Here is a 24903-nt window from a genome sequence, read left to right on the forward strand (position 1 = left end):
AGGGGACATTACTAGGCTTTACAAACAAACTCTACTGGCAAGTAAATGCGAAATAAAGACTAATAGTTACGGACTAAATAAAGACTAAGGGCTACAACCCATTACACCTTGACCAACAATCAAAATAAACAACTGAGGCCAACTCAAGATTCCCAAGCCCAACCCGCGACCGTGTGCTTTTCCTTCTAGAACATCAAAGTACTTCCCACTTCGATCACTTCAGTTTCCTTCGTTAGTTGCCTTCAGGCTAGGGTTCCTTCTTCTCATCTTCTCCCCCGTGCGCCGTCCTCCTCTTCCTTCACCATCAATGGCGGTGTGTGTGTGTTACACAGACATAAGTTATTAAGAATGTTAAGAAAACAAAGGGAGAGAGAGAGAGAGAGAGAGAGAGAGAGAGAGCATTTATAGAGAATGGAAGCAGGGTACTTGAGAAGCTGGTTTCCACTTGTAATGGCAATCCTATTCCCATCCGTACCTTCTCCTTTGCAGAGTTGAGCAACGCCACAAATAACTTTCATCCTCAACTTGTTATACACAACGAGCTGTGGGCTTATCAATGGTATAAAGGTTATCTTGAAGGCCGAACTATTTCCACTAAGAAAGCGACATATGTCCATGTAAAGGAGGAGATATTCACTGATCTAGTAATTTCTGCAAAGGTGAGTGCTCACAAGAATGTTCTAAAGCTCGTTGGTTGCTGCCTCGAGACTCCAGCCAACCGAAGCAAGAGACATCAGTTTTCTCAGTTATGCAGCCCATAGCAAAATAGTTGGGGCTTTGGAATAGAGTAGTCATCCCACGCTTCCAATTATCATTTACATGAATTTCACCCTCAGGTATTATTAAAGAAAAAGAGAAACCAGTTAGCTTTGGAATATCATTTTGGTCTACAAAGACAGTGTCGAGATTGATATTTGTATGGATGATGGGTCTAGAGAATGCTGTATGGAGATATGAAGTTGCATGAGCAATCTCCCTTGCCATCTTTAACCTACTTTGCCTCGTCATGGGTTCATCAGAGACTATAAATCGATCCCTCAGGGTTCCCTTCCCAGCAAATTCATACACTAAAATGACAACTTTAGTCTCGAGGCAGCAACCAACGAGCTTTAGAACTTTCTTGTGAGCACTCACCTTTGCAGAAATTGCTAAATCAGTGAACACCTCTTCTGCAAAGTCACATGTCGGCTTCTTAATGAATGCAATTCGATCTTTGAGATAACCTTTATACCCTTTATACCACCTGTTTCTATGAATAATGAATTGAGGATCAAAGTCATTTGTTGCCGTTCTCAACTCTTCATAGGAGAAGTTATGGATGGGGATAGGCTTGCCATTAGAAGTGGCAACAAGCGTCTCAAGTACCCTGCTTCCATTCTGTGTAAATGCTCTCTCTCTCTTCCCCTCTCCCTCTTTCTTCTGCATATTCTTAACAAGTTCTCCCTGTCCCTAGTCTGAATGGCTTGAACGCAGCCCTGCATATTCTTAACAAGTTCTCTCTGTCACGAGTTATTTCTCTCGCCCATGAAAGTTGAGGGACATTTCGTGGAAAGTAAGGGGGGAGCCTTCCTCATTATTGTAGCTCAGAGGATTGCTAATGCAGCTGGTCAACGGCAATCTGGTTTCTTTGCGGCAGGTCATTCTACGAATTGGTTCCCTCAATCACACGGCATTCAAATAGCCAAGTTGAATCCCATGGTCATGAATAATTTAAATATAAATAAAAAAAAAAAAAAACCTTTATAACAGACCAGATTTTCTATAGTTAGCACGTCACATGACCATAACCTTGCCTTTCTACTATCTCCAATCACACAGCATTGAAATAGCCAAATTGATCAAAACCCTGCCACTCTTGAAGAACACTGGGCGAGTTGCATTTTATTCAACCACAGAAAGTTGAGCTACAATTTTTAATTGGAGGTGTAAACTCCCTGATTTAAGATAATTCTTTTTCAAAATCTATTTTTTAAGATTTTGTTTTTTTTTTTTTTCCAAATTCTGGAATGATTTATGATTTTATTTTTCCATGCTGAGGGATGCCATGTGTGGATCATATTCCCATTAAATTATTCAACTAAATTATTCAACTGAAATCCAAGGGAAGGTTTTATATATTGGTAAAATGTTTCCTTTATTTTTACAGATAAAATGAGTTGAGATAAAAATTAAAAATTAAATAAAATATTATTAAAATATATTTTTTTAATATTATTTTTATTTTGAAATTTAAAAAAATTAAATTATTTATTTTATTTTCTTTAAAAATTTAAAAAAATTATAATAAATGAGATGACATAAGATAGTACAAGGACATGGACGGTTACCTAGGAAACTTTTATGGACCGGGTGAAGCATAGTCATTCACAGAACAACAAAACTCCATAAAAAACGATGATGACAACATAGGTTTTTACGGAACTTCGAAATAATTACGGGTTAGACTTTTCGATTCGTCTTAGTTCTTTGCTAACATCAACCATGGTTGGTCTTTGCATTGGGTCCTCCTCCATGCACCTCCAAGCAAGGTTCCGCACAGCTTGGAATTGTTGTTCCACTCCAGCTCCTCTTAATTCCCCTGCCAGGATTACAGGACCCACCATTGTATTTATAGCACAACTTTTAAATCTTGGCCTCCAATAACGATGACTCTCTCCAGTTAAAATTTGCAAGAGAGTCAAACCGAAGCAATAGACATCTGTTTTCTCTGTCACGCACCCCGTCTTCCTATAGTTTGGGCATTGGCTTTTCCTAGTCATCTGAATTCTGCATTCATCATCATCATCCATGACATGAGTTTCACCCTCAGGGATTATTAAAGAATTTGAAAAACCAGTTAGTTTTGGAACCCCATGGCAGTCTATGAAGATATTATGTAGTCCAATATCGGTATGGATGATGGGTCTAGAGAATGCTGTGTGGAGATATGAAATTGCATGAGCACTCTCTCTTGCCATCTTTAGCCTACTCTCCCACGTCAGGGGCTTAATAAGATCCTCCAGGGTCCCCTTCCCAGCAAATTCATACACTAAAATGACAATCGGAGTCTCGAGGCAGCAACCAACGAGCTTTAGAACATTCTTGTGAGCACTCACCTTTGCAGAAAATGCTAAATCAGTGAACATCTCCTCCTTTGCACGTTCAAATATCGCTATCTTAATGGAAATAGTTCGGCCTTCAAGATAACCTCTGTACCATTGATAAGGCCACACTTCTTGTATAAAATGTTGAGGATGAAAGTTATTTGTGGCGTTGCTCAACTCTGCAAAGGAGAAGGTACGGATGGGAATAGGCTTGCCATTACAAGTGGAAACCAGCTTCTCAAGTACCCTGCTTCCATTCTCTATAAATGCTCTCTCTCTTTCGCTCTCTCTCTCTTTTCTCGACATTCTTAACAAATTTAAGTTGTCTCTCTGTGGACCAATCTGCAATATAAATGCCATTGCCATAAAAATATTTAAAGACGATTTAAAAAATATTTAAAACAAAAGTGAAATTTACAGGGAAATTTCGTGGAAAGTAACAAGTGAGCAACACGCAAATTCAGCTGGTCAACACACTTTAAAGTGATCATGAGTAGGTCGGCAGGATATCCTACCATCTGGGTTGGAATATGTCTGTCAGATTTTGTGTTTTTTTCCACCAAGTTTCCACGAAGAAAAAGGGTGGACAACCGACAGTGGGTCCGACACTGTCCACCGGCCATTTTTCTTTTTCTTTTTAATGTATTTTTTAATCATCTTAAATTTTTATTTTTTAAAGAAATCACAACATTATTTAAAAATACTTACTTAATCAGTAAGTTAAAAAAAAAAAAAAACAAACAAATCAGTAAACTCTCTCAGAATTCATCGGTGACTTCAGCATTATTAGAAGAAAAATACACAATATTCAAATAGTCAAATTGGTCAAAATCATACCATTGTAAAAATAAATAGAGAACTGTTACAGATACAAAGAGATTACATAAAAGTAAATTCATAAACTGACATAACTTTATGTAATCCGTTAGATTTACTAAACTAACTTTACAATCTAACGTACTACATCAAGTCACATTAATTTATAAATTCACTTTTGTATAATCTCAAATAAATAAATAAAGTAAACTGGGTCATGATTAGTGTAACCATTCCAAGCCCTAGAGTTGCTCTAAAAGTCCTCTTCTCAACAAAACGAGTTTTAACTAGTTTGTTGTTGTTTTGATCTCTATTATATGTTTATGTTTTCTACCTAAGTTGGTTTAATGACTGAAACATAAACTTAGATATCGTAAAAAAAAAATGTGGAAAGAAACGGCATGGGAGCAAATGAATCTAGGGAAACATAAACTTAGATGTTTGTAGTTAGAGATGTAACCGATCCGGTCCGGTCCGATTTTAGACAAAATTTAGGATCGAATTGGTATGTACCGGTTTTGTATTTTCAAAAATCGATTACGCACCGATTATCCCCTTAAACCGGTACATCCAGTTTTACCGGGTCCGGTCCCATTTTATGCACCAGTTACTATGTTTTTAGCATGAATCAGTCCAGCTTGCGGCCGTGGTTGAAGGTGACTGAGCTGGAGGTGGAGTTGAAGGCTTATCGAGAGGAGATGATTTTCCCATCCCCCCAGCTTGCAGCGGCTAGTGAAGTCCGCAACCGAGTATAGGGCCTAGGTTACAAATACGACATGCAGAGGCTAAGGCGCTAACTTTTGAGGAATCTCAGTGCAAATAGTCAATCATTGGATCTGGATTCAATTAAACCCAACCGCACTGTCTTTCATTTTATTGATTCATTGGATTGGGATGTGATTCCTGATATCTTTCCTCCTTCACCCCAGAATCCTTGAAGTTAGTTTTTTGTATTTTGACTAAATTATTTTTCGTACTGACTTGGGCAAAATTTTGCCTCTAGACGCCTCATTTGTATTCGAAAATAAGTTGAGATGAGTTATAAATAGTAGTGAGATGGGTTGTGAATAGTAATGAGATTTGTGAGTTAAAGTTGATGAATAATAGTGAGATAAGTTGAGATAGGTTGTGAATCCAAACTGGTTTGAATTTTGATGCTTCTTTTCTTACCTTCATTTTAATATTCGTTGTAGAGCCGATGTTTTCTTGTGCACGTTGTAGCTTGTACATGAAAATCTTTTGCTTTAGCTTGCCAAGGAAGGACACTTTAGACCTCGTTTGGAATTTGGACTGAACTGAGATCAACTCAGTTCAATCTACTTTTAACCTGAGTCTAACATTCAACCATCCAACTCTCAAATTGTTAAACTCATCTCAACTCAAAATCTCTTTACACATGGAACCTATAACTTTTTCAACTCAACACCTCTTTACATGCTGGACCCACAACCTTTTTTAACTTTTTATAAATATATCTAAACTCATATTAACATCAAAACACATCTAAACTTATCTTAGGTGGGGTTCACAACACTCACTCCATTATCTCAATTCATTATTATTCATAAAGAACTCAACTTATCTCAACATTCAAACGGGGCTTTAATTGTTAGGGGCGAGGGTCGGTTCACTCAAGGGAGTGTACTCGCCCGTTAATGAATGTAATTCGGTCTTTGAGATTACCTTTATACCCTTTATACCACCTGTTTCTATGAATAATGAGGTGAGGATCAAAGTCATTTGTTGCCGTTCTCAACTCTTCATAGGAGAATTTATGGATGGCAACAAGCTTCTCAACTGCCCTACTTCCATTCTCTATAATGCTCTCTCCCTCTCCCTCTTTCTTCTGTATATTCGTAGCAAGTTCTCTCTGTCCGACTCTGCATGGCTTGAACGCTGACCTGCATAGTCTTAACAAGTTCTCTCTGTCACGAATTATTTCTCTTGCCCATGAAAGTTGAGGGACATTTCGTGGAAAGTAAGGGAGCCTTCCTCATTATTGTAGCTTGGAGGATTGCAAATGCAGCTGGTCAACAGCAATCTGTTTTCTATGCGGCAGGTCACTATGAATTGGTTCCCTCAATCACACGGCATTCAAATAGTCAAGTTGTATTCCATGGCCATTAATAATTTAAATATAAAATTAAAAGAAAAAACTTTAAAATATACTAGATTTTCTATAGTTAGTGCGTCACATGGCCATGACCTTGTCTTTCCACTATCTCAATCACACAGCATTGAAATAGCCAAATTGATCGATCAAAACCCTGCCACTCTAGAAGAACACTGTAACTAGTTTATAAAGTTTTGGTCTGATCAATGTGGACGAGTTGCATTTTATTCATCCACAAAAGGTTGAGCTGTCAAATTTTAATTGGAGGTGTAAACTCCCTGATTTAAGATTAATTCTTTTTCGAAATCTATTTTTTAAGATTTTGTTTCATTCTAACTTTTTTCAAATTTTGGAATGATCTATGATTTTTTATATTATTTTTCCACGCGGGATGCAAGTGTGGGATCATATTTCCACGTTAACTCATCTCATCATTATAATTTTATCAAATTTTTATATAAGATATAATAAATAATTCAACTTTTTTAAATCCTAAAATAATAATAATATTAAAAATAATATTCTAATAATATTTTATTCAACTCATTTAAAATTATCTCAACTTATCTCTCAATGCAATGATGGTTTTATTGGAAAAAGGCTACAAACACAATTGGAAAATAGCTAGCCTAAATTCATTTGATACCTCATTAAAAAAATTGAAAGTACAAGAACATGGACGGTTACCAAGGAAACTAATATGGACCAGGTGAAGCATAGTCATTCACTGAACAACAAAACTCCACAAAAAAACGATGATGACAACAAAGAAACATAGGTTTTTACGCAAGAGAAAGAATTACGGGATAGACTTTTCGATTCGTCTGAGTTCTTTGGTAACATCAACCATGATTGGTCTTTCCATTCGATCCTTCTCCATGCATCTGCAAGCAATGTCCAGCGCAGCTTGGAATTGCTGTTCAACTCCAGCTCCACCTAATTCCCCTGCAAGAATTACAGGATCGTCCATTGTATATATAATCACAATTTCTAAATCCAATTGGTGCCTCATCATTTCGATAATATGCTGGAGTCCAACTAGGATTACAGCCTCCAGTTAAAATTTGCAAGAGAGTCCAACCGTAGCAATAGATGTTGAAGTCCCTGCCCCAAGCAAGCAGTCAACAATGACTACTTGCTTCTCAACCTTCAGCGCGTAGCGCCCAGCGCCCAACTGTCTATTGAATGCATATTAAATGCATTCATACGGTAATGCGATATACATTCGCTTATAAATTGAAACTTCATGCGAGAGCTTCAGACACACTCAAGAAGAGAAGAGAGAGAGAGCCTGGAGAGCTCTGAAAGAAAAGAAGAGAGGTGAGTTGAGTGGAGTGTGATCCTCCTCCTCTGTAATATTTTCTTGTGTACCACTATTTAATAGTGAAGCTCTTTTTTGTGGATGTAAGCAGTTGTCGAACCACGTTAAATTCTTAGTGTCACTGAGTACGTAGAGTGTACTCTTTTATTACCGCTTTTATCCCTTCCGCTGTGTTGATTTCCCCAACAAGTGGTATCAGAGCGATTGTTGGAAAGAGTTTTTTTTTCCAGAAAACTCATTTTTAGTGTGTAGCTTAGTTTTCAAATTTGAGCATACCACTGTGTTCGTCTCATTGAGACAAGAAAAGTGGTGAAAACCAGAGGCCAGACGGACGCCGCACGCTCCTCCACGCTCCATCTGAAGAACGGAGAGTGATACCCACTCTCGACACGCGCCGCACGCGCCCAGGAGAGGCACGAGCGCGTTACCCCCACCCTCAGCACGCGCCGCACGCGCTGCAGAGAGGCCCTTGCGCGTGAAGTTCAAGCGCCTGACGTCTCTATTGACTCCAGAAGCGCGTGAGTTACACGCGCCCACGCGTTCCACGCGCACCAGTGAGGTTTCTGCTCGTGAAGAACACACACCTACACGCTATTAGTCGCGCCACGTGCTGCACACGCGACAGTGTTCCTGTTTTGGTTCTTTTGCTCATTCATTGTGCTATCTGAGTCCGATTTTGACGAAACAAGACTCGTTTCCAACAAAATCAAGCATTCCGGACACAACGGTGCTGTCCGTTTTGTGATATTCCACTTTAAAGATCCTGTACTTGCATTTTATATTTAGAATCAGTTTAAATTCATGGAGGATTCAGCATCAGGCGCCATAATAAAGCTGACTGCCTCAAACTACAGTCTTTGGAGGCCTAGGATGGAGGATCTATTGAACTGTAAAGATCTGTCTGACCCTTTGAAAGATAAAGGGAAGAAGCCAGATGAAGTTACGGATCAAGTGTGGAGAAAGATGCACAAGAAGACTATCGGTTAGATCAGACAATGGATTGACCATAGTGTTTTTCACCACGTGGCCCAGGAGACAGATGCATATAGCCTCTAGAAAAAGTTGGAGGATATGTATCAAGCTAAGACTGCTCGAAACAAGGCCCTCTTGATGAGACGGCTTGTTAACTTGAAGTTGAAGAGCGACACCTCTGTTGCCGAGCACACTAGTGAGTTTCAAAACCTAGTTAACCAGCTCGGATCCGTCAACCTAAATCTTGGCGATGAAGAACAAGCCCTGCTACTTCTCAGTTCGTTACCAGATACTTGGGAGACGCTGGTGGTCTCTCTCAGTAACTCTACTCCAGATGGCAAACTTACCATGACGATGGTTAAGGATGCCCTGTTTAATGAGGAGGCCAGACGAAAAAGACAAGCATGAATCAAACTCATGTCCTTGTCACCAAGAGTAGAGAAAGGCCTCGAGGTGATGATAGAGGGAGAAGTGGAGGCAGAAACAGATGGAAGTCTCAACCACGTGGAAGGTCCAGCAGTAGCAGGAACCAGCAGACGGGTAACATGAAATGTTACCATTGTGGCAAAGAAGGCCACATAAGGAAAAACTGCCGCAAGTTTTTAAGGGAGCAAGGTCAAAGCAGTAAGTTGAAGAAAGAAGATGGTGAAACCCTTGTCACTCTTTCGGGAGATGTGGCAATACTCTCCACCAGTGACGAGACGTGTCTGCACGTTGCAAGCCATGATGTTGAGTGGGTGGTAGACACAGCAGCATCATACCATGCCACTTCCTATAGTGAATTTTTCACTACGTACAAAGCAGGAGACTTTGGTACGGTAAGGATGGGAAACGCCAGTTCCTCGAAGATCGTGGGAGTTGGCGAAGTGTAGATAAAAACCAACGTTGGTTGTACCATGGTGTTGAAAGATGTTCGACACATTCCTGACCTTCGGCTCAACCTGATTTCGGGAACAACCCTTGATTGACAGGGCTATGACAGCTACTTCAGCAATGGCATTTGGAAGCTGTCACAAGGTGCCATGGTTGTCGCCCGAGGACATATTTGCGGTACGTTGTACAAGACCCATGTGAAGATTGATACTGATAGCCTCAATGCAGCGGAAGACGAGGCATCACCGAATCTGTGGCACAAGAGACTCGGACACATGGGTGAGAAAGGGTTGGATACGCTTGCGAATAAGGCACTCATCAAGGTTGCCAAAAGAATAGCGTTAAACCCTTGTGAGTACTGTTTGTTTGGCAAACAACGCAGAGTCTCGTTCAATTCCTCTACGAAGAGAAGATCAGAGTTGTTGAGTCTAGTACACTCTGATGTATGTGGTCCCATGGAAGAAGAGTCATTGGGAGGAAACAGATATTTCGTGACATTCATTGATGATGCTTCACCAAAGGTCTGGGTATATGTTTTGAAGTCAAAAGATCAGGTCTTCGAGCACTTCAAGAATTTCCACACCCTAGTGGAAAGAGAGACGGGAAAGAAGTTGAAGTGCCTGCGAACGGACAATGGAGGAGAATATGTTTCCAAAAAGTTCGCTGCATACTGCACTGATCGCAGTATTCGACATGAGAAGACGGTCCCATATACCCCTCAGCACAATGGTGTAGCCGAAAGAATGAATCGGACCATCATTAAAAGAACAAGATGCATGCTCAGTATGGCTAAGTTACCAAAGCCATTCTGGGATGAAGCTGTTCGTGCTGCCTGTTACCTGATCAACAGATCACCTTCCGCACCACTGGAATTTGAAGTTCCTAAGAAGGTTTGGTCTGGAAAAGATGTCTCTTACTCTCACCTGAGAGTGTTTGGGTACAAAGCCTTTGCACACGTATCCAAGGAGCTGAGACAAGCTCGATGTCAAGTCAACTCCATGTATCTTTGTTGGATATGGAGATGAAGAATTCGGATACAAATTATGGGATCCAGTGACAAAGAGAATTGTCAGAAGTAGGGACGTTGTGTTCCATGAAAACCAGCATATAGGAACTGAAGCTTCCTCGATGTCAGTAGAGCTTAGTTCCTATACACATCCTGCACCATTACAGTTCGCCACAGATAATGAGGATATGCAGGATCGAGATCCAGAAGCAGAAGAAGAAGCTCAGGGTGTCGAGCAGGGGGAGTAAGAACCCTCTCCACCAGCAGCTGGTGGTGTACCACCACAAGGGTTAGATGGTGATGAACCTCATTTGGTTAATGAAACTCAACCAAGAAGATCGGCAAGAGGCCGCCTACTGATTCCGTCGATGAGATATCCGGAATCAGACTATATTCTGCTTACTGATGAGGGGGAGCCGGAGAGCTTCCAGGAAGTTCAAACTCATGCTGATAGAAGCCTATGGGTGCAGGCAATGCAAGAAGAGATGAGTTCTTTGTAGAAAAATCAGACCTATGAGTTGGTGAAACTTCCTGAAGGAAAGAAAGCCCTAAAGAGCAAATGGGTGTTCAAGCTGAAGAAAGATGGCCAAGGAAAGCTGATAAAGCACAAGGCCAAATTGGTTGTCAAAGGATTCCAACAGAATAAAGGAATCGACTTTGATGAGATATTTTCCCCGGTAGTGAAAATGATGTCAATCCAAGTCATACTCGGATTGGTAGCCAGCTTGAATTTGGAACTAGAACAGATGGATGTGAAGACAGCCTTTCTCCATGGAGATTTGGAGGAGGAAATCTATATGGAGCAACCAGAAGGGTTTGAAGCTCCAGGGAAAGATCACTTCGTCTGCAAGCTAAAGAAGAGTCTCTATGGCCTCAAGCAAGCGCCGAGGCAATGGTACAAGAAGTTCAACTCATTCATGATGAGTCATGGTTACAAGAGACTTGTTGCAGATCAGTGTGTCTATGTTCGAAGGTTCCAGGATGACAAGTTTGTCATACTCCTTCTTTATGTTGATGATATGTTAATCGTTGGTGAGGATAGGTCCAAGATTAACAAACTAAAGAATGAACTATCCAAGTCATATCACAGCAACTTTTGGGCATGAAGATTGTTCGTGATAGGAAAGTCAAAAGGGTGTGGCTATCACAACAAAAATATGTTGAACAGGTCATCAGACGTTTCAACATGGGAGATGCTAAGCCAGTCAATACTCCACTTGCTAACCACTTCAAGTTGAGCAAGAACTCGTGTCCTTCTTCAAAGAAAGAGATTGAATAAATGGAAGTAATCCCCTACTCTTCAGCAGTAGGAAGTCTGATGTATGCAATGGTTTGTACCAGACCAGATATTGCTCATGCTGTAGGCATGGTGAGCAGATTCCTTTCAAATCCAGGAAAGGATTATTGGGAAGCAGTCAAGTGGATTCTCAGGTACCTAAAAGGTACATCGAAGATGTGCTTGTGTTTTGGGGGAGCTAAACCAGTTTTGGAAGGCTATACAGATTCAGATATGGCAGGAGATCTAGATAGCAGGAAATCTACTTCGGGATTTCTCTTCACTTTTGCAGGAGGAGCTGTCTCTTGGCAGTCTAAATTGCAAAAGTGTGTTGCTTTATCTACAACTGAGGCAGAGAACATTGCCGCAGCAGAAGCTGGGAAAGAAATGTTGTGGATGAAGCGTTTTCTCCAAGAACTAGGGGTTAGTCAAGAAGACTACACGGTACATTATGATAGTCAAAGTGCTCTAGATTTGAGCAAGAATTCAATGTACCACTCCCGCACCAAGCATATTGATATTCGCTGTCATTGGATACGCGAAGCGATGGAACAACAGCTATTGAAGCTTGTGAAGATCCATACGAAAGAGAATCTAGTGGACATTCTGACGAAGGTGGTTACAAATGAGAAGCTTGAGCTATGCAGAGACATAGCTGGGATGGATAGCATCTAGGTAAATGGGCATGGAGGGGGAGAATTGTTGAAGTCCCTGCCCCAAGCAAGTAGTCAACAATGACTACTTGCTTCTCAACTTTCAGCGCCCAGCGCCCAACTGTCTATTGAATGCATATTAAATGCATTCATACGGTAATGCGATATACATTCGCTTATAAATTGAAGCTTCATGCGAGAGCTTCAGACACACCCAAAAAGAGAAAAGAGATAGAGCCTGGAGAGCTCTGAGAGAAAATAAGAGAGTTGAGTTGAGTGGAGTGTGATCCTCCTCCTCTGTAATATTTTCTTGTGTACCACTATTTAATAGTGAAGCTCTTTTCTGTGGATGTAGGCAATTGCCGAACCACGTTAAATTCTTGGTGTCACTGAGTGCGTAGAGTGTACTCTTTTATTACCGCTTTTATCCCTTCCACTGTGTTGATTTCCCCAACAATAGACATCAGTTTTCTCTGTCATGCACCTCATCTCCCTATCGTTGGGGCATCGGGTTCTCGTAGTCCTCAGACATTCCCATTTATCATAATCATCCTTGACATGAGTTTCACCCTCAAGGATTATGAAAGAATTTGAAAAACCAGTTAGTTTTGGAATACCATGGCAGTCTATGAAGATATTATCCAGTCCAATATCGGTATGGATGATGGGTCTAGAGAATGCAGTGTGGAGATATGAAATTGCATGAGCACTCTCTCTTGCCATCTTTAGCCTACTCTCCCATGTTAGGGGCTCTATATAGGCAACAATAAGATCCTCCAGGGTCCCCTTCCCAGCAAATTCATACACTAAAATGACAATCGGAGTCTCGAGGCAGCAACCAACGAGCTTTAGAACATTCTTGTGAGCACTCACCTTTGCAGAAATGCTAAATAAGTGAACAACACCTCCTTTGCACGGTCATATATCGCTTTCTTAATGGAAATGGTTCGGCCTTCAAGATAACCTTTATACCATTGATAAGGCCACTCTTCACGTATAACAAGTTGAGGATCAAAGTTATTTGTGGCGTTGCTCAACTCTGCAAATGAGAAGGTGCGGATGGGAATAGGCTTGCCATTACAAGTGGAAACCAGCTTCTCAAGTACCCTGCTTCCATTCTCTATAAATGCTCTCTCTCTCTCCTTCAGTTTTCCCAACATTCATAACTAATCAAGTCTCGCTACCGTCCCTTGGTAATAGAGAGTGGTTTCTTGGTAAGCGGGAAGACTGTTGCCCACAGTAGGGGGAAATTTCGTAGAAACTAATCAGTGGGCGGCTCGCAAATTCAGCTGGTCAACACACATTAAGGCTGCCTTTAGATGTTAAGATGATTTCACATGATCGGTTAATCTGTAAACAGTAGTGTTTTATATATCCCATTAAAATGTGTTTAAATGCAAATAAATTGAAATATGTGTTTGAATGTATAAAATAGATTGAGATAGATTTAACTTTTTTACGGGAAGTTGAGATATTACTTATCATGAGAAGGCCATCAAATTGTCTTGCTAGTATCTGCACCATTTATACATGTTCAAGAGATTTACAAATAGACATTATTTTACTCTTTATAATATGTGAAGTAATAATTCTATATAGACAATTAAATAAATAAATAAAAAGCATATTTACCGTACAATAAAAAGAAATTTAAATTTTGATGTACCATATCCAAACACATTATCGGATTATGAGCTGGAAAGATTGCGTGCTATAGATTTGCAGCTCTCAAGGTTAGAATTTTGATGATTTTCTAAAATTTCCCGGATGTGCTTTGATATATTGAGTTTGGGGAAGCTTTCTGTAACTGGTAACCATTTATGATTGGATTTATCTATCTATCTGAAAGAAAGAAGCTGAGAAACTAGAAGAATTAAAAAAACAAGGGAATGGATAATACAGGCCGGAGATTACTGGTGGATTTCTTGGGTGAAGTTACCGGTAGTAAAGAACTGATTCATACACTCTGTCTGTCTCTCTCTTGGAGCTTTTGACCGGAAAGCATTGCCTTAATTCATGGTGAATAGGTCCTAAACTGAACGTACTAAGCCAATTTAGGCCTCGTTTGTTTTCAGAAAACATCTCATCTCATCTCATCTCTGAAAACAAACGAGCCTAGAAATTCTCCTATAAATACGATTTTGGATCCTGAAATCCTGGCAGGTGAAGGAAGAGTTGGTGTGGAACAGCAATTGCAAGCTGCAATGGACCTTGCCTTCAGTTGCATTGTGGAGGATCCAATCAAAAGACAAACCATGGTTGATGTTACCAAAGAACTCAGACGAATTGAGAGGTCTATCCCATGATTCTTTTTCACTCGCTAAAAATCTAAGTTTCTTTGTTGTCTTCAGTTATGAATTAATGATACCATTTTTGGATTTTTCTAGTCACTGCAAATCATTTCACTTGATACATACAAGTCTAATTGCACCGGTCAATATTTCTTCCTGCCCCCGATGAAACTAAAGACAATGTATCCTAGGGAGAGGGAATGTCTGCCATCAAAATTGACTGAATTGAGATTCAAGAGCATGAGCATGAGCTTGGAGGTTTTGCATCTTGGTTTGACCTGATTAAGAAGCCAAGGTGGAAACTTAGATACAATACTTAAAATGGAATGCAGAACGCACCCTTCTTCATTGCAAGCATTCAAGACTTCTACCATGTGTGATATTAGCTCATGTGAGGGCATATCTGTTGTCTTCCGAATGCTGGATTCCCACATTTTAGATATGAGAGAGGCATGACATTAGGGGTTTTAGAAGTTAGGAGAGTTCAAAAGGAGTTGGAATTTTTACAAATAGAGTTCTGTAAGATTCTGAAATTCTTTTTATATACCTGTAAAACAATAGGGATGAACAAATAGTGTTATTTTCCTGGAGGTTAGCCTAGACGACGATATCTCAACGGTTATCCTAAGGTTCACAGTGCTTGTATGGCCTTCAGATATGTTCAATCCTTTTCATCAAAGTAACCGTATGACAATGTTTAATTTAAGGAAAGGAGTTGTTGTCGATAGGCTGACTGGTTTTCATGATCTGGGAGGAAAAGACGATTCCATCACAGAGACACTGGAGGTGCTACTAAGTAATGTATCGAAGAGCGCATTTTGGTTTTTTGTATCAATTTCCCTTGACACAAGGGACTTCAAATGCTATCCTATGTAGTAATTCATTTGATATGAATACACAAACTTTGCAACTCAAACATTAAGTGCACGCATGTTTGTGTATCAATTAGGGCAGAGAGAGAGAGAGTATGAGATTAAACTAAATGAGAGAGAATGTATGATTAGGATAAATGAGTTTTGCAGCAATAGAAATGACAAATCAGTTCTTTTCTACCGGTAACTTCACCCAAGAAATCTACTAGTAATCTCCTTGTATTCTCCATTCCTTTGCCTTTTTAATTCTTCTAGTTTATCAGCTTCTTTCTTTTCAGATAAATCCAATCATAAATGGTTACCAGTTACAGAAAGCTTCCCCAAACTACTCCATATATCAAAGCACATCCAGAAAATTTTAGAAAAACATCGAAATTCTAACCTTGAGAGCTGCAAATCTATCGCATGGAAATTTTCCAGCAAGTGCATTAATATGATGGAGGGAAGAATCACACCATACTTAAATCCATCAACTCATCAATAAAGACCTCCTGGTTGAAAGAACTTGATGCCTGTGTCTTCTCTTGAGCAAGGAATTCCTGTGATATTATATAAGCACACATTAAGAACAATGAAATCAGCATACCATGCGAATTGGCTAGGAAACAGAAGCAATCTAGCATTATGGATTTGAATCAGTTACTTAAACAACATACCTTTCCAGCTCAAGAGGAAAGTATTCTACTATAACCAGCAAACCCATCATTTACCATCTTCTAAATTACTACTCAGTCCACTTGGGGACCAAAATAGAGTTATAAATCAGTGGAAAATTGGGTAATTCCCAATCAACTCTACATTCTACTAGGGAAATAGAATGGCCTACTTTGTTAGAGATAATATCAAATTAAGAATTATTAAGAATTTGACTTGATTTGATATTATTTCTAGCATAATTTACAGGGAGGCAGAACAGTCATGATGGTCTCCGATCACTGCTAAAATGTTGATAAAATTATAGCCAATGCTTGAATTAATTCAGTGGAACGCCTAAAAAAGAGTGTTATTCAACGATGGATCAACGGATCAAGATTTTTGAGAACGTTGTTTGTCAAAATAATTGTGTTAAATAAACCAAAAAAATCACGCAAACCAATCATAAAATGCACAACGCACGAAATAAATCAAAATATGCAGATGAAAGAGAAAATTATAAACAAGAGAGTTCATTTTACTGAATTCGGGTCCAACAAGCTTAATACATTTCCAAATGTCAAGTTAGACAGAGTTGATTTCACTGAATTCGGGTGCATCTCATATGAAAGATTTAGACAATGGAGGGTAAAGAAAAAGTCTTAAAAAATATATATATATATTTTTCAAATTTTAAAATATAATAAAACCAATATTACAAATCATACAATAAAAAATATGAGCATATGTCTAAAATTACAATTCCAACAATAAAAACAATAAAAACATAATCATACTGAGAAATACCAATATTACAATTTAACAATAATAAAATTTTAAACTCATTTACAGCTAGTTTTATAATTTTATATGTATAGACAATAATTAATAAAATTAATTTTTAGTGCAGTAAAATGAGTTATATAAGAATTGTAAAAGAGTTGTAGGTATAGTATCACTACCCCTCAACCAAAATTATTCCAAAAAATTCACACATTAAATACCATTATATCGAACCAATTGTCAGCGTTATAGAAATATGTCTATTTGCTTTCCTTCCTTGGAACAGTGTCCAAAATTTCTATGAGACTTATAAGAGAATACATGAAAAGGTTTTAATGTAAAACCTATATGCAGTCCCTTTTTACATGTAATTAGTGGCACTAATGTTACAAGCAAAATAATCAATAGAAAAAAATTAAATTTACTTTCGGAATAAGGTTTTTTTTTCTTCAGCTTTAGCTCATGTACTATTCCTTCTTCCAGACGCTGCCTCTATACCCAAAATCTTGAATTGGGAATGACTCTAACTCTGGACACCAACTTATATTGACAACTCTTAATGATGGCATAAATTGTTGCAGCTGCGACCACTCCACTCCCAGATCCGAGAGAGATTCGAACATCAAGGCCTCTATTTTCCAGAAAATATTATCATCCCCCCAAAAGCTCTCATGAAACTCTGCAATATCTCCAGAGGAGATTGAGAGAAAGTTTAGCATAGGAAGTGATATGGGGTTCAACCACTGGGGACTTATCTTTCCGGGGTAATATTGGAGACACAACTCATGGAGTTGCTGTGGGGGAAAGAGTTTGTCAACCTTGGTAATGAGGTCGTTGCCATCACTGTTACTGTCAAAACAACTCATTGACAAATATTGCAGTTCTTGGAGATTCACCAATGCATTGACCTCATTATCTCCAATCTCATCAGCTCGAGTAATTTGTAATACCAATGACCTGAGTTTAGTCAGGTTTATTAGCTCACCAATCCGACAACCTTCCAACTGGTCTGATCTGGCAGGTCTAAAACCCAACAACACTTCAAGGTTCGAAAGCCTTCCCAAGCCTTTAGGCAAGCATTCAAGTGAACCGCAATGGCTGACATCTAAGATCTTGAGCTTCTTAAAAGTCACAATGTAAGATGGAAGCGTTTTCAGATTTTGACAATAACTCATGTCCATAATTTGAAGGTTGCTAAGCTTCTCAAGTGAAGATGGCAATTGAACCAGTGGATGAGTGTTGCTCAAGCTGAGGTAAGTTAAGTGCTGAAGGGAGCAAATATGATTTAGAATACCTGAGAGAGGTGTTTCAAAGATTGATTTGGAAACATCCAGTACCCGTAAGTACCGAGATTGACAAAGTGCTTTGGCAGTTCTTGAGGCAATCTTGTTCACTTCCCCAGTCTTGGTTGTGGACAACAATGCCCGCAACTTTCGATTAGCAATAAGCAGCTTTGGATCCAAATCACTTTTGATCCCTAAATGACGACAACTAATGCCATCTTTTCTAAAGAATGCATCATCATCTGAGATTTTTAGGATCAAATCACGAACCATATCATGAATTGCACAAGTAGAAATCGTTCCATTATATGTCTTATCCACAACCTCTATCAAACATCGATTTGTTAACCCTGAGAAACAATCTTCTCCAGCTTCAGTTGTCGACCTGCTACTTCTCAGTGGAACAAAACCTTCTCCAATCCACCAATAGACCAACTGCTCTTTGCTTATGACACAGTCCTCTGGGAAAAGTGAGAAACAAAGGAAGCATGACTTCAGGTTAGGTGGGAGCTCGTCATAGCTCAATTGAAGTGAGGCCATCAAGCCTCTCTCAGAATCATCATTTTCTTTTAATTCGTCACGGAAATGGTCCAAAATACGCTTCCATTCATGATATCGGGGTGATTTATAAAGCATCATTCCTCCAACTACCTTAATTGCCAAAGGAAGACCCTTGCACTTATCTACAATCTCCTTCCCAATATCCTCGAGCTGAGGACACTCACCCCCTCGTGCAGCAAATGCAATCTTCCTAAACAGTAACCAGCTATTAGCCTTGGATAGGAATTTAGGCCGGTGGATTCTTTCTTCCCGCACTCCCATCTTTTGTACAACTTCCTCATTTCTGGAAGTAATAATGACACTGCTTCCATTTCCTTTAGGCAATCCTTCAGAAATTCTGTACCACCAAGCAAAGTTCTGGCCCCACACATCATCCATTACAATCAAATACCTCTTCCCTAGGAGATACTGGTGTATTTTCCTCAGCAATTCGGTTCGATCATCTCCCACACTTGCATCTCCCAAGTTCCTTAACATGCTTCTCATAATTTGTTCTTCAGTAAAAGTTTGAGAAACAGAAACCCACATTCTTCTTTCAAATCGTCCCTCTATTTCTCTATCATTGAAAACTTCCTGTGCAACGGTGGTCTTCCCCAGTCCACCCATGCCAACAACTCCAATTCCCAATATCCCATCATCTGCTCCAAACAGCCAATCCTTTATTTTCCTCTTGTCATCTTCCAATCCTACCACTTGCGTATGATCATATACAGGAGAGCTCCAGTTCTGTGACAAGTCATTGCAACCATACACGGGCTCCGGTTGGTTTAAAATGGGGACACCAAGATAAGTTCCAATGTCTTGTTTAATGGTTATTATTTTCTCATGGATTTCTTTGAGCCGCTTTCCAGTCTGATACTGCCATGGAAGCTTTGTGGGATAGATGCACATTAGCCATCCAGTGGAGAAGAGGTCCTTATCCCTTGACAGTAGTTGGCAATCTGCTAGTATGTCTTCTGCTTCGAAAACCAGCTCTCGCAGAGTGTCCATGATCGTTCGAACAGTTTCTTTCTTACTCTTTTGCCTCACAACATCTTTGAGGAAGCTTTGCATTAATACCAGCTCACTCTGTAATTTTTCAAATTGATCCCTGAACTCGCTCAAAATGCGGCTCTCTTCTGAAAGAGCTTTAAGCAGTTTTTCCAAGAAAACTTGTACTACTGCATCCACCATGTCTTTTCCTGGAAAAAAATTTAAAAGAAAAAATAATAAGAAAACCGTGTCCGTCATTTAACATAACTCCTATAGCAGGAACCAGTAAAGAATGGGGCACATCCATTCAATACTCAAACAATCAGTTTTTCTCTCTTCAAAAGTTTTCATTCGGGAAAACATCAATGCTCCAATTACTCATGAACTTGCAAAGCAATATAACTTCAAGAGAGAACCCTTCTGGAGGAATAAAAATACAACCCTATGTACTCACGGTTTTCTCAAAGCAACTGACATAGTCATACAAAACCTTCCTTATGGCAATTAGAGTCGAGAAATTTGGAAATTCGGTAACAAAACATGGCAAGCCCAAAATCTAACAAAAGGAAAAATCTTTCTTTCAAAAACAATCTGCTAAAACTTTAAACATCCAGTTCCATATGAAACAACCCAAAGTCACAACCAAAATTGAAAACTTAAGCAGAACCCAAAGCTTCCCATTTCGATTCCAACATCGTCTAAAACTCATTGCCCACAGTTAAATGGCGAATCTGATATGGCATCCAAGTGCGATTCCAGAGCATATTCTTATAACTCGGCTAACCATTAAAATCAGGTTTTCAAGATACGTTTGCCCTTTATACTGTCAGTACAAGAATCAGGGAAAACAGGAATCACTAAGAAGCTAGCTTGGTAAACAGATGATATGTACCATACTTGGCTAGGAAGTTATACTATTAAGGAATGGTCACAGATAAAATCTGCTCCGTCAAGCCCTCGAAATAACTTTCTCAAGCTAGACAACGACAACAACTTTGACCACTCCTTTGTCTACTTTAACATTATTAGTTTGTCTGTTCTGCCATACGTTTGCCCTCTTTTCAATTGTTTATAGGTTCTGGTATTTTGTGAGATCTCATGTTCTTTGTGAACTAGTTTCCCTTAGACACTCTTCCCTGTTGTTTCCCTCAATCAAACCGATGCACAATTAAGAATCCCTCCCAACAGATTACCAACCCATCCAGAAGCCAAGATTCTAACAAGACTAGACAAGAGTTGTAACTCTTGCGACTATGTAAGCATAAGGTCTCTAACTCAGGAACTCGCATATATAATTGCAACAAAACCTCGTAAAAAACAAGTTAAAGACTCAAGTTTATCTTCGTGAGACCAGTTCGTTTAGAATTTAACATTTAATTGAAAAACGACTAATAAGAAGAACAGAAATTAGAAATCTCGGTCAGGCTACTCACAGTTGGATCGTGTTCAATGTATAGATTCTACAATGATGCTCAGTAACTTTCGAAACAGAGACCAAGTGACTTTGGCCTGCAATAATTGACACCATGTAATCAGGATCAATAACAACACATACTATTGCAAATCAACCAATCTAAACTTCAAATCATAATGATACTCACAGCTGAACCTTGTAGGAGAAAGATCAAACAAATCGTCGACAGGCTTTCCTTTTTCTTATCAAGAGGTTGGGGTTTTGGAACTCCCAATTTTGTTGAAAGGGAAGAACTAAAGCAAACTTACATGTAAGAGGAATGGCTGATGTTCCGCAATGAATAAAGCTCACCCCGTTGCAAGTTTTCAACGTTTCAGACCTGAAATTACATACCCATCCTTGTATATTATTGGAAACAGTCTTAAGCATGAGACTTTCAGTTTGGGATTCGAAGAACTCGAGGTCACTATGGTAATGTAATGGCGTAACTCCATAGGTCAACTACAAGCCTATGCAAGACAGGCCCACGCGTACTGAGAGAAATACAAAGACAGCATCATGGAATCTTCCTTCCAACTCCGCGGTTCCTTCCCCTTACCTTCCTGCTCCGGTGACCGACCCAGTCCAAAAGTCTTTCCCCGGAAACACAGCATCCTCTAGAAGAACGTAGACTCCCTTGTGAACTTGTCCAGCTTGCCTAACTAGAAAGAAGTGTCGGTTTGTACGTTGAGGTGATATGATTTTAGATAAATTAAATAAAATATTATTTTTTAATATTATTTTTATTTTAAAATTTAAAAAAATTAAATTATTTATTATATTTTATATAAATATTTGAAAAAATTATAATGATGAAATAAGATAAGATGAAATAAATTGAGAGTATTTCTAAATCTAAAATTATTGTCGTTTAGATTTAAAGATGAGTTGAAATGAATTGTAAATAATAGTGAGATGTGTTGTAAATAGTAGTTAGATTTGTGAATTAAAGTTGATGAATAATAATAAATAATAATGAGATGAGTTAAGATGAATTGAAATGAGTTGAGATGGATTGCGAATACAAATATCTGTAATTAGTTTTGAAGTTTTGTATGGTTTATAATTCAGGACATCATTTTATAAAAGGGATTTATTATATTAATAAAAAAATTTAAAATTATCATTGTAGGGACTCATTTCAGTAATTTGTTAGATGAGATAAAAGAGAAAATTTGGGTGGTGTTGTACTCTCAAGGCCATTGTGAACTATAATCAAGATATCTGTTTAGTGACTTTGAAGTCTGAGAAGCAGATAAAATATATCGTTCTCAAAATCGATCCGTACATTTTATTGCGCAATAGATCCATTCCAATAAAATAGTTGGGAAATCTCTTTAATGAAGATCCCTCAAAGCCTATTAGACTTATATAGTGGCAAAAATCCTCCATCTTAATCCTCTATGTAGTCTGTATATATTTCATTTTCTTGCTTGGCTTTGTAATGGACAGTTGTAATGGTTTTTCTTTCAATGTAAGGTTATTTGCGGACGAAAAAAAAAAAAAAAACTACGCAAGGTTTGTACGTCTTAAACTTGTATATAAACATTACTCATATGCTATTTTTTTTATTGAGAAACAAACCATACCGAAGCTTAAATAAAAGAGTGAGTAGCACCGCTCCATGAGACCGCTAAATCAAATTGGTCTTTTTATTTTTTTTTAATTTTTTTATTCATTTTAAAATATTTTTAAAAAATATTAAAAAAATATCAATACACTAATAGTCACTTCCTTAACTATTAAGTAAAGAAAAAAAATTAAAATACGTGATGTGTCAAAATGAGGAGACAAGTTGAATGAGCAAAATAGTATTGTTCTAAATGAATCTTGTTATTAATATAACGAGTTCCTTAATAAGTGGTGTATTATACGATTGACTTACATATAGTATATCTTTTCTATAATGAGGAGAGGTGGTTGTCATTTATGCACTAAAAGTTTCACCTAAGCTGAGATAAAAGAGAAGAAATGGGTGGTGTTGTACTCTCATGGCCATTGTCAACCATAATAAAATTTCAATGACATTTTTTTATATTTATCATTTAATGTGTAACATCAACAAATATAACTATAAATAACAAAATTTAAGGAAAAAAAACCCTATTTAAGGAGTATTTTGGGAGATAAGAAAGAGATTGAAAAACAGAGATAAAAAAAAAAGGGGTGTTTTGAACTTACCAACCGTAGCTCCACATGCATTTTGATTTTTGAAACCGCACTATGCTGTGGTTTTCCCTCAGTCTTATGTAAAAAATGGTAGTTTACATTTAATCCTTTGGATAATGGATTAATGATTTCATATGTTGATATATTTTTTTTTCTTGTAGGCAAATTTCATTGCTGAAATAGAAGCTAATACAGAGTCTGATGATAATTATACAAATAAAGAGGGAGGGTCATTTCCACTATGAAAGGCCAGGAGGCATTGCGAGATTGAAATGAGAGGATGCTTTCAAATTTGAGTTTGGATGTTGTCCATTGCGCTAAGTTATTCATACATCAATCTCATGTATTTTTTTCACCTTCCAATCTTTAAGGGGTAGTGCTACGTCCACCGCTTCCAGCTACCGGGAGCAATCGTTAGATATAATTATTCTTTTTCTTTTTGTTGTCTTTTTTTTACATGTATTTTTTTTATACTATTAAATATTTTTTCAAAATAAAAAAATCAGAATATTATTAAAAAATATTTTCTTAATCACTAAGTAAAAAGAAGAATTAAAAAATAAAATAAAAAATTTCAACAGTAACATCAAGTTGTAAAATTCAGTAGTGAGAATATCATTTTTCTTGTTTCTGCTAGTTATTTTCATGTGTTTTTATTTTTGCTTTTTTTTACATATATTTTTTAACACTTTTAAATATATATTTTTTAAAAAAATTACAATATTAATAAAAAATATTTCCTTAATCATAAAGTAAAAACAAAAATAAACAAAACAAAAAACAAAAACAATAGAAGCGATAGCTCCCAAGCTGGGAGCGGGACGCTTAGCATTTTTTATCTTCTTCGTTTGGAATATAAACTTATCTCAACTCATCATTACAACTTTTTTAAATCTCAATATAAAATATAATAAATAATTTAACTTTTTTAAATTTTAAAATAATAATAATATTAAAAAATAATATTCTAATAATATTTTATCAACTCAATTCAATTTAACTCAACTCAACGTCTAAACGTAACCTAAATCTGCATAAGCTGTAATAATATCCATTGTTATGACTTGCATTGTCGAATCTGAAGCTGCTTTGGATGTGGTCTGGGGTGTTATTTATCTATTTATTTATTTTAAAGTTGTGACCTTTTTATATTAACGGGGTTACAGTGGAATGCCATTGTACTTTTCTGGACAGGAATCTTGGAAAGCAGGATTCACTTATTTTACGATAGCAGCTTTAACAAAAGAAGTTGGAAGCACGTATGTATTATTAACAGTCTTGTGCTGAATTAAAACGCAGATTGGAGTCTTATGCTATGTATTTTTTACTTACTTTTTATTTATTTTTTTGAATTAATGTATTTTTTACTTAAAAAGAAAAGGAAAAAGAAACCGGATGGATAATAATCACAAAAGAAAATGTGCTCTTTAGATGAATGGGTTGATGATCTAAATTTGGCTGAAAAATCTTGTACTCTTTTTTAGTTATCTTTCCCTACAGAGAGGTAACTCTTATCAATAACATTCGGAAAAATGATACCGTAAAACTTTTTTATTTTCTAAGAATAAAACTACTTTGTCTCCTCACTTTCACCGCTCTATTTGATTACTAGTCAAAAAAAAATTTTTTTTACTTAATAATTAAGGAAGTGATTTTAAGTGTATTGATATATTTTTTTATTTTTAAGAAATATTTAAATGTATTAAAAAAATATGAAAAAAAAAACCACTGGGCTTAGTGGTAAGAGTTGGACAGCATAATAGCTCCACTCAT

General features: G+C 37.7%; 2 protein-coding genes and 1 long non-coding RNA gene across 4 annotated transcripts in view; 1 reads left to right on the forward strand and 2 right to left on the reverse strand.

Annotated features, from left to right (window-relative positions):
* LOC121262739 (disease resistance RPP13-like protein 4) overlaps window positions 1-21618 on the reverse strand; it is a 29847-nt gene extending 8229 nt beyond the window's left edge. Inside the window, exons 1-4 of one of the 2 annotated variants that reach the window (XM_041165332.1) lie at window positions 21110-21618; window positions 20942-21017; window positions 17238-19717; window positions 15697-15815 (exon numbers count right to left, since the gene is read on the reverse strand). In XM_041165332.1, the coding sequence (XP_041021266.1) occupies window positions 15726-15815; window positions 17238-19709 (2562 nt within the window). In that variant the 5' untranslated portion in view covers window positions 19710-19717; window positions 20942-21017; window positions 21110-21618 and the 3' untranslated portion in view covers window positions 15697-15725. Of the gene's footprint in view, window positions 1-15021; window positions 15816-17237; window positions 19718-20941; window positions 21018-21109 lie in introns of those variants that run through there. The other variant, XM_041165331.1, reaches the window with a different exon arrangement.
* LOC121262130 (serine/threonine-protein kinase ZRK1-like) lies at window positions 634-24903 on the reverse strand. Its single transcript, XM_041164545.1, has 4 exons — window positions 24884-24903; window positions 24313-24364; window positions 13019-13255; window positions 634-1167 (listed from the first exon to the last, which is right to left on the reverse strand). The coding sequence occupies exons 1-4, from the start codon at window positions 24901-24903 to the stop codon at window positions 634-636; spliced, it is 843 nt and encodes a 280-aa protein (XP_041020479.1).
* Window positions 1475-6111, forward strand: LOC121262743. The gene is made up of 3 exons (XR_005940162.1): window positions 1475-1606; window positions 1637-1772; window positions 6083-6111. It is a non-coding gene; the product is annotated as an uncharacterized LOC121262743 (long non-coding RNA).

This window comes from Juglans microcarpa x Juglans regia, chromosome 4S (assembly GCF_004785595.1).
Source record: "Juglans microcarpa x Juglans regia isolate MS1-56 chromosome 4S, Jm3101_v1.0, whole genome shotgun sequence".
NCBI lineage: Eukaryota > Viridiplantae > Streptophyta > Magnoliopsida > Fagales > Juglandaceae > Juglans > Juglans microcarpa x Juglans regia.

Excerpts from the sequence above, each read along its gene's own strand:
- LOC121262130 (XM_041164545.1), bottom strand. The coding sequence starts at position 24,903 with ATGAGTGGAGCTATTATGCT. Across the intron at positions 13,256-24,312 it reads CAAGATTCCTGTCCAGAAAA|GAGAGAGAGAGAGCATTTAT; the intron begins GTACAATGGCAT and ends GGAAAACTGAAG. Across the intron at positions 1,168-13,018 it reads TATATGACCGTGCAAAGGAG|GAGGTGTTCACTGATTTAGC; the intron begins GTGTTGTTCACT and ends GACTTTGCAGAA.